This window comes from Lasioglossum baleicum, unplaced genomic scaffold (assembly GCF_051020765.1).
Source record: "Lasioglossum baleicum unplaced genomic scaffold, iyLasBale1 scaffold1392, whole genome shotgun sequence".
Classification (NCBI taxonomy): Eukaryota; Metazoa; Arthropoda; class Insecta; order Hymenoptera; family Halictidae; genus Lasioglossum; species Lasioglossum baleicum.
Window position 1 is genome coordinate 18132 of NW_027470451.1, and position 9941 is coordinate 28072.

A 9941-nucleotide genomic window follows, 5' to 3' on the forward strand; every position below is an offset into this window, starting at 1 on the left:
TTTGAAATTAAAAATAAATCAGAAATAAATAACCGAAATATATTTATTGGTTTATTATTATCATATTACTCTGATTTCTATTGGCTGTGTATATTATATTTTAGTACATGTTACAGACTGATAATTTTAGTACTAAACGCTAGAAATTTGAATTTTATTATTACATTCTATTAAAAAAATGATACTGTAAATATATATCAACTTAAAATAATATTTTATTTCGAATAATAATTGTATAGAATAATTATTCGATGTGTATTGGAGTGTGAAAAATTAATCGATAATTTTAGTATTAAAAATTTAGAAATTTGAATTTTATTATTACATTTTATTAAACTAATGTTTCTGTAAATATATATCAACTTAAAGTAATATTTTATTTTGAATAATAATTGTATAAAATAATTGTCCAACGTGTATTGGAGTTTGAAAAATGAATCGATAATTTTAGTATTAAATGCTAGAAATTTGAATTATATTAATCTTATCTTTTAATAATAATTAATAATAATAAAATATTAATCTTATCTATTAAAGAAATGTTACTATAAACATATATCAACTTAAAGTAATATTTTATTTCGAATAATAATTGTATAGAATAATTATCCGATGTGTATTAAAGTTTGAAAAATTAATCGAGAGTATAAATAAATTTGAAAAGAAAAGAAATTGCGAAATTATTGGGTACGAAAAAGTTGTTTATTTTCCGTTGGTAGTATATTACAAACACGCTTAATCCTTGGCATGTAAGGTACTTACTTCGATTAAAATTTTAATTACTTCACTTTAGTATGAAGGACGCGGCGTGTCTTACGGTGCAACTCATTAAAATTTATTTCAGCCTGTGAAAGATGGAAAGCAGCCTTACCGTTAATTCTTATCAGCGTTAATATGAAAACACTATTATACCATCGTGATCGTAATCTGTGAAATTACAATGTGAATAGCCACCGCTACATCTTATTATCTTGTACAATTTCGAACGCGAAATTACTCAACATCAACGATATTTTCATTCATTCTTGGACACGAGTAAAAGATAACATCTTATCCGAATTGAAATATCAGGTATTAAGATACTATTGCAATTACGAATTGCTCTGTTTCTCGTAAATAAATAATACGAATATTTCAGAACCGTGGAAAATGAAGGTCGGAATAAATACCGACGCAAATATTATCTTGTCAACCATTTGCACTCGAAAGACGACTCTCGGTTTTAATATCACAACTTGATTAATTAATAAGTGAGAATAATTGTGTTAAAAATGTATAGAATATTAAAATAAAATAATTTCACTCGTTCCAAATGCATACGTGTAATTTTCTTTGCATATTTGTGACATAAAGGATATCACCGAGCTTATAGAAACATAAGAAAAGTTTTAATAAAAAGCTCAGTTAGGTGATATAAATCTTTAATGATACCTATAAAAAGAATTATAAGCGAGTTTTAAAATTTTATATAAAACAAGATTTATAATCGTTTCGAAACTTGTTTTTAATATTGTTACGTTAAGAAAAAAGAATGTTAGACCTTCGAGCAATAAATATTGACGCAAATATTACTTTTTAACCCTTAGTACTCGACAGACAACTCTCGGTTTTAATATTACAATTTGATTAATTAACAAGTGAGAATAATTTTATTAAAAATATATGGAATATCGAAATAAAATAATTTCACTCGTTCCAAACGCAAACGTGTAATTCTTTTTTTCCATGTTTGAGTGTGAAAGGTATCACCGAACTTATAGGAACATAAGAAAAATTTTCGAGTGCAAAGGGTTAATAAAAATCTTTAATAACACTTCTGAAAAGAATTGCAAGCTTTAAAATTTTATTATATAAAACAGGCGACTAAAATATTTTTAATCAATTCGAAATTTGTTTCTAATATTGTTACGTTAAAAAAAAAGAACGTTAGACCTTAAATTATGTTTCATACGTAAACCTGTAAAGCAATAAACTCGCGTCGAAGACTGTGAAGTTACAAATAACTTGGAGGAAAGTTTGCTCGGTGCAGGTCAAGGTTAAATCCGAACACGCGAATCGTGATGATTGGAACAAACGTCCACGTTGACTGGAACAGTGGTATTTAATGTCATTCTTTCCTCTGTTCATTTTTCTCTTTGATCTTAAATGATTTACCGTGTCTTGAATTCTGTTAATCCTTTCACTTGCAATCTTGACCTATTAACCGGATCATTTCTTAGTCAGGAACTTTTTCTTTCGGTCAGATCAATTTAAGTTCTATCTAGCCTATGAGCCCAGCGTGTTTCTACAGAAACGTAACGATAAAGTAGAGATCAAAGGATATCCAGGAAATTCAATTATTCCGTTCGGAATATTGCTAATTAACTCGTCCTGTTCGGATAATGCATTTCATACGATTAATTGCTAATTGTAAGACTTGAAACGAAATTCCTGTTTGACAAAGGAACATATCCGTCCATTTATTTCCTAGATAAAATTGTCATCCATCCCTATCTCTTTTAGATTAAATATTTATGATAAATATTTTTAGATTAAATATTTATGATAAATATTTTTAGATTAAATACTTATATTACATATTTTTAGATTAAATATTTATATTACATATTTTTGGATTAAATATTTATATTACATATTTTTGGATTAAATATTTATATTACATATTTTTGGATTAAATATTTATTAAAAGTAACGAGTATCGTTTTATTTTTAACTGTGCTATTACTTTAAAATAGTCTTAAATTTGTATTTTTATTCTTAAATGCGCTATTACTTTAAAATTGTCTTAAATTTGTATTTTTATTTTTAACCGTACTATTACTTTAAAATAGTCTTAAAATTAGTATTAGTATTAGTCTTAAAATAGTCATCGGTATTTCAAATATTCGGAAAATAATGTAATTGGCAGGAAATGTTTGGAACGTTTAAGCGTAATTACTTTCAGACGCAACGGGGAAGAAAATTAGGCGATTGATGGTTTATTGCAGAATTACAGAGCCATCCATCTGTTAAAATGGCGAATCTCTACTGCAGAGATAACGAGTTGACAAGACCATAAGATCATAATCACATTTCACAGAAAAAATCACCGTAACGAAAGGGTTGAAACGTTCAATGAACAAGTTTTCGTCATTATTTCATATGTCACTCTATTTACGTTACCGTTTCTGTTAAATAACAAATTAGAATAATAAATAAATACACGTGTCAAAGAAATTAAAAATATTTTAACTTTGTTTTAGCTTTGTTTTCTGTAAATAAGAATATCTGACTATTTATTATAGTAAATAATACCATAATCAGATTTCTCAGAAAAAATCACCGTAGCGAAAGGGTTGAAACGTTCAATGAACATTTTTCTATCATTATTTCGTATGTCACTTTATTTCGTTACCGTTTCTACTAAACAATAAACTAGAATAACAAATAAATACACGTGTCAACAAAATTTTCCTCTTCGTCAATTTGTTTCATAGTTAGAACCATTTGAATCGGAACAATCATGCTGCGTCGATACTTTTTTCCACGCTTAAACGTTCAATGAACATATTATTATCATTATTTCGTACGTCACTTTATTTACGTTACCGTTTCTACTAAACAATAAACTAGAATAACAAATAAATACACGTGTCAACAAAATTTTCCTCTTCGTCAATTTGTTTCATAGTTATAAGTATTTGAATCGGAACAATCATGCTGTGCCGATACTTTTTTCCACGCTTAAAACGTTCAGTGAACATGTTATTGTCATTATTTCGTATGTCACTTTATTTACGTTACCGTTTCTACTAAACAATAAACTAGAATAACAAATAAATACCCGTATGAACAAAATTTTCCGCTTCAACAATTTGTTTCATAGTTATAAGTATTTGAATCGGAACAATCATGCTGCGCCGATACTTTTTTCCACGCTTAAAACGTTCAGTGAACATGTTATTGTCATTATTTCGTACGTCACTTTATTTACGTTACCGTTTCTACTAAACAATAAACTAGAATAACAAATAAATACACGTGTCAACAAAATTTTCCTCTTCTTCGATTTCTTTCACAGTTATAAGCATTTGATTCGGAACAATCATAATCAATGAATGTGCCGATACATTTTTCCAACCCTTTATATCATATCCATGTATAAAAGGGTAAATTAGGGTGGTTAAAATGAAACGGAAACACGGATGCGGTTAACTGGAATTCAACGTGATCGGAAACTAGTGACTCGCGGATAAAACCGCGGACGAATACATTATGCAGCTTTGTAAAAACGCAGCGGAGAGGATCGATTCGCGTTGGAAGTCGAAATAGCACGTGCTTTACGCCGGATTAATATTTCAATGGTGCCGGTGGCCGGGCTCAGACACGTTATTCGAGACACTTTGAAAACCCTGCTATCTCCGCGTTCCTGTATAATTCAAAGGGCCCCGAATTGGTTAGGAATCACAGATCCGAGAGAGCTATGCCGGGAAATTCGTGGATTAGATCCGATGAAATTACCTTATACCCCGATATGACATTGTGTGTATCCCGGTTAATTGGTAATCTCGCAAATGTTGCGAGAGATCGATCCCCGTTTCCTCTCGGGGAGAGTGTCACGCCAGATTTCCGGCAGAGAAAGAGAGAGAGAGAGACAGACAGACAGACAGAGACAGAGAGAAGGAAAGAAAGCGAGAAGTAAAGAGACGAAGACACAGGAAGAAGAGACAAAGATAAAGAAATATAAATAGAAAGAGAGAGAAGTAAAGAGACAAAGTCAGAGGAAGAATGAGTGAGAGGGAGAGAGAGAGAGAGAGAGAGAAGGAAAGACAGAAAAAGAGAAAGAAAGCGAGAAGTAAAGAGACGAAGACACAGAAAGAAGAGACAAAACTAAAGAAATAAAGATAGAAAGACAGAGAAAGAGAGAAAAGTAAGAGACAAAGGCAGAGGAAGAGTGAGTGAAAAGAGAGAGAGAGAAAGAGAGAGATAAAGACAGAAAAAGAAAAAGAAAGCGAGAAGCGAAAACGAAGACAGAGAAAGAAAGATACAAAAATAGAGAAATAAAGATAGAAAGACAGAGAAAGAGAGAGAGAGAAGTAAAGGGACAAAGACAGAGGAAGAATGAGTGAAAGAGAGAGGGAGGAATGACAGGGAGAGAGGAGAGAGAGAGAGAAGGAAAGACAGAAAGAGAGAAAGAAAGTGAGAAGTAAAGAGACGACGACAGAGAAAGAAACAAACAAAGATAGAGAAATAAAGATAGAAAGACAGAGAAAAGAGAGAGCAGCAAAGGGATAAAGACAATGAAAAAGAGAGACAGAGAGAGAGAGAAAGAGAGAAAGAAAGAAAGCGAGAAGTAAAGAGACGAAGACACAGAAAAAGGGACAAAGAGAGAGAAATAAAAATAGAAAGACAGAGAGAAAGAGAGATAGAAGTAAAGAGACAAAGACAGAGGTAGAATGAGTGAAAGAGAGAAGGGGAGAAAGAGAGTGAAAGAATTGAAGACAGAAGCATAGACGAAGACACAGAGAAAAAACTAGCAAAAATAAAGATAGAAAGACAGAAAAAGAGAGAAGTAAAGAGACAAAGTCAAAGAAAGAGAGAAAGAGAGAGAGTGTGTATATGCGTATGAGAGAAAATGAATTTTCTTTTCTATTGCATAATTCAAGAGTATCCGTCATTTTGAAAGAGAAATGGAAATAACCAGAAATTTCCGAGAGAAGTTAATCCGCGATGCTATGGGTAGAGCTGGATAAAATCGTTTATACGTTATGGGGGATGCAAATATAGAGGAAGAGACATAATTCACGCGACGTACTTTCTATTATTGTCGGTATTGACAAATATCGGGATAACAATAAATTTTCGCCGCAGGAGCGCGTTGCCCGAACCAATCGATTTGTACTTTGTCGTATTAATTACCGGCACGCTAACTGGAATACTAAAAACTGTCTTACTGAAAATCATTCGCAAGAAATTATAGTTCTATCCTACATTTGCCGAGCTTTTATCGGCTCGATTTTTACGTGTATATTTAATTCTATGGTTACCGTGCCGATGATACGCGATGTTGCTTCGAAAAATGGCATCCGACTTCATTTGCAATTGAAAATAGAAAGGACTTTCAATGATACGAATTAACAAAACAGTATAAGGTTGGAAATATCGAGTAATATATGCAATTTTCCAATTTCCTGGTGTATTTTATAACGATAGAAAATTGAGGGAATTAATAGGATATATATTCTCGTTCTTTCTAAAAATTGAATTCTAGACTTTTTAGAACTCATTGTAGAAATATTTTATAATATATGATAGAATAAATATTTAATAATATATATATAGGTTGGAAATATCGAGTAATATAATGCAATTTTCTAATTTTGTGTTACATTTTGTAACGATAGAAAATTGGAGAATTTAATAGGATATATATTCTCGTTATTTCGAAATATTTTAGGCCTTATACCGTAAAAGAATAAGCGACTAAGGATAAATAGATAGATGCTCAGAGTTAGAGAATTTCGAAAAGCGTTTAAAATTAAAATATCCCTAGAAATAGGAGAAATATCTCTATATTTATATAGAGTGTCTGAAAAATAAGCTTGCAAATAAAACAATAATACAAAAATAATAACCAGAATAAGAATAAATTGAATAACTTAAGTAAACAGTGGATTCGAGAATGGTTCAGGAATATGTTTATCAACTTCATATTCTCGACTGTTTGTAATTTCTACTTCTGCAGAAACACGAACAGCACAGAAAATATGTAAGATAACAACAACAGAATGCAAATGGTGCCATTACCAAAGCAATATTCCATTTTCGTTATTCAATTAGCAATAAAGACTACCAAATAAGCCAAGAATAATAAACATCCCATATACAGGGTGGCTACTGAAACCCTGAAACGATATAAAACAGAAAACAACTGCTATGAACACGTGCTTTTATCAATGTTTTTGGAATATTTGGAAATATAATTGATAAAGTTTCGAAAGTATTATCTGCAACTACCACATTCCTGCTCGCAAATACTTAACACAAATTTAACTCAAACAAATAAATCCGAAGTTTGATAATTAAAAAGATCTTACAATCTTGCAAATATATTTCACACAAATAAATCCAAATTCTGACATTAAAAAAATCTTGCAAAGATATATATTTTAGAAATACGATTCAACCGAGGAGCATCCAAAGAATAAGAAATCCAATGTCACAAGAAGATAGGTAATGGTAGGAAAAACAGAAAAACAATGGAAAACCCACACCTGGCCCAAACTCAGATCATAATCACATTTCTCAGAAAAAATCACTGTAACGAAAAGGTTTGGGTTAGGTGAACATGTTTTTGTCATTATTTCGTATGTCACTTTATTTACGTTACCGTTTCTATTAAATAATAAACTAGAATAACAAATAAATACACGTATGAATCAAATTAAAAAAGCTTTAGCTTTGTTTTACTTTTGTTTCCTATAAATAACAATATCTGAATTTAACAATCTAAATTTTAACAAATAAGACCATAATCATCAGATTTCTTAGAAAAAAAATCACTGTAACGAAAGTGTTAAGAAATCAACAACGATTTTGCTGCATTTCCCGAAGAAGATGGTCAACGTCCGAAAGAAAGAACGTAATCCGAGTGTCTGAAGACCGCATCGCAAGGGTTAATTAACAATCATACGTTTCATACTATCGGTCTGAGGTCGGAAAGGATGGATGGAACTGGCCGTGACTGGGAATGATATTGAAATTCATCGAGCGAATTCAAGCGGTCCTTCTGTGATATATGCACGCGGCTTGCACAAGCTGCTCTCTCCGGGCTCTCTGATAAAGCTCTCTGGAAATTTATACGCTGTTTATTGCCAACTCCAGCTAGTTTACCGTCTACTTAGTCCCGATGTTTTATCTTCTTATTTGCACCAACAACTCGTATTAAACTTGCCCCCCTTCCTTGGGGAATCGCCGAGCGAATAATTGGTTTATCGAAATGCAGAGTGTCGCCGTGTTTAACTTCGCCTCCATCTTGTCTTCGTCCTTTGTACATTTACATCGATGTAATCTCCCCTTCTTCGACCAGTCGCCGGCAGACCTTGTCTACTTTCCTTCCTTGCGAAATTATTCCAGGCAAATTCACTTTTTTCCTCACTTCTCAGCAAAGGAAGGAAAAATGAGGAAAATAGGTAAAAATGTCACTCGCGTTATGTTCTCTTTATTTACACGGATGGTATTGTATCGTTTCGAATTTGGTAATTCTTTGAACTTGAGGGGAGTCTGTCAGTTGCCATAAAATTTCGAAAACACATGTTAATTAACACTGGGTTCATGGGATCCGTGAATTTGACGAGTGAGTTGCTGCAATTATACGATATTAACACGTTTAATTAACTTATATTAAGTTCGTTAATATTGCGATTGGTTTCAAATTAAATTCATCGTTTGTTTTTTAACACTAGATTTATGGGACCCGTGAATTTTACGGATGGGTTGCTAAAATTATACGATATTAACACGTTTAATTAACTTATATTAAGTTCGTTAATATTGCGATTGGTTTCAAATTAAATTCATCGTTTGTTTTTTAACACTAGATTTACAGGACCCGTGAATTTGACGGATGGGTTGCTGCAATTATACGATATTAACACGTTTAATTAACATATGTTAAGTTCATTAATATTGCGATTGTTTTCAAATTAAATTTATCGTTTGTTTTTTAACACTAGATTTACGGGACCCGTGAATTTGACGGATGGGTTGCTTCAATTATACGATATTAACATATTTAATTAACTTATATTAACTCTGTAAATATCATAATTGTTTTTAAATTAAACTCATGGTATTATTTTTTAAGAAAATGCGTAATTTTCTTTACCCGTAAATCTGACGGGTCCCCATAAAGATAGGTATTCAAAAACGTCCGTAAACCTAGTAATAAGTAGGTAAAAGTAGTATAAAATAGTATAAGGTAGTAAACCTAGTATTAATATATCAAATTTAAGATAATATAACAATATGCAAGAATCAAATAATTATTTATCATTATTTATTTATTAATAATCAATTAATTATATAATTATTAAATATATAATTATATATTAATTATATTATATTATACGATTCTTTGTTTACCACTGAAAAAAATGACGCCAGTTTTATAGCAGAAAATCTGGAAATTTCTGCTTTTTCGTAGCGAAAAAATCGTCGAGAGCAAAGGGTTAAATATCGCGTAATTCCAGAATATTCTACGGTGAGCGCAAGAAGTTGATGGGAGGAAATGAGATGCAGAAAATGGTACCTGGCTAACTTCCTTTCCGTTTTTACAGTTACGATACGATCTTCCTTCCTTGGCCATTTGAAGGTATACAATTATGCTGGTTTCATTTTTCTTGAATTATTCTTACGATTCTTTTTCTTTTTTTTTTCTTGTCGAGGTGGAAAGATATGGAATGAGACATCCGACTAAAAATGGTATTCGCGCGGTGTTTCTTCTATCTGCATAGACAGTGACTATTTCGATCTGGATTAACCTCTTAGGTACGACACGCGACTATAGTGGCTTTCGTGTATATTATGCTTCAGAACGATGTGCAACTATAGTGGTTTTGCGGATATCATCTTTTATAACGACGCGTTACTATAGTAGTTTAGATTCCTACCATCTTTAAGAACGACACATCACTATAGTAGCTTTGGTGGATGCCATCTTTGAAAACGACGCGTCACTATAACAGTTTTCGTGGATATCATCTTTCAGAACAACGCGTCACTATAATAGCTTTGGTGGATGCCATCTTTGAAAACGACGCGTCACTAGAGTAGTAGTTGGTGAATATCAGCTTTGAGAGCGACGCGTCATTATAGTAGCTTTGGTGAATATCATCTTTGAGAACGACGCGTCACTATAGTAGCTTTCGTAGATATCATCTTTGAGAACGACGCGTCCCTAT

At 31.9% G+C, this 9941-nt stretch overlaps 1 protein-coding gene across 1 annotated transcript; it reads left to right on the forward strand.

The window, feature by feature from the left end:
* Positions 1-4767: 4767 nt before the first annotated feature.
* On the forward strand, positions 4768-5590 carry LOC143220656 (uncharacterized; the record flags this gene model as incomplete). The annotated part of the gene is made up of 2 exons (XM_076446272.1): positions 4768-4866; positions 5485-5590. Coding segments are annotated over exons 1-2 (205 nt in total), but the record flags the coding sequence as incomplete, so codon positions are not given.
* Between the last annotated feature and the right edge of the window lie 4351 nt (positions 5591-9941).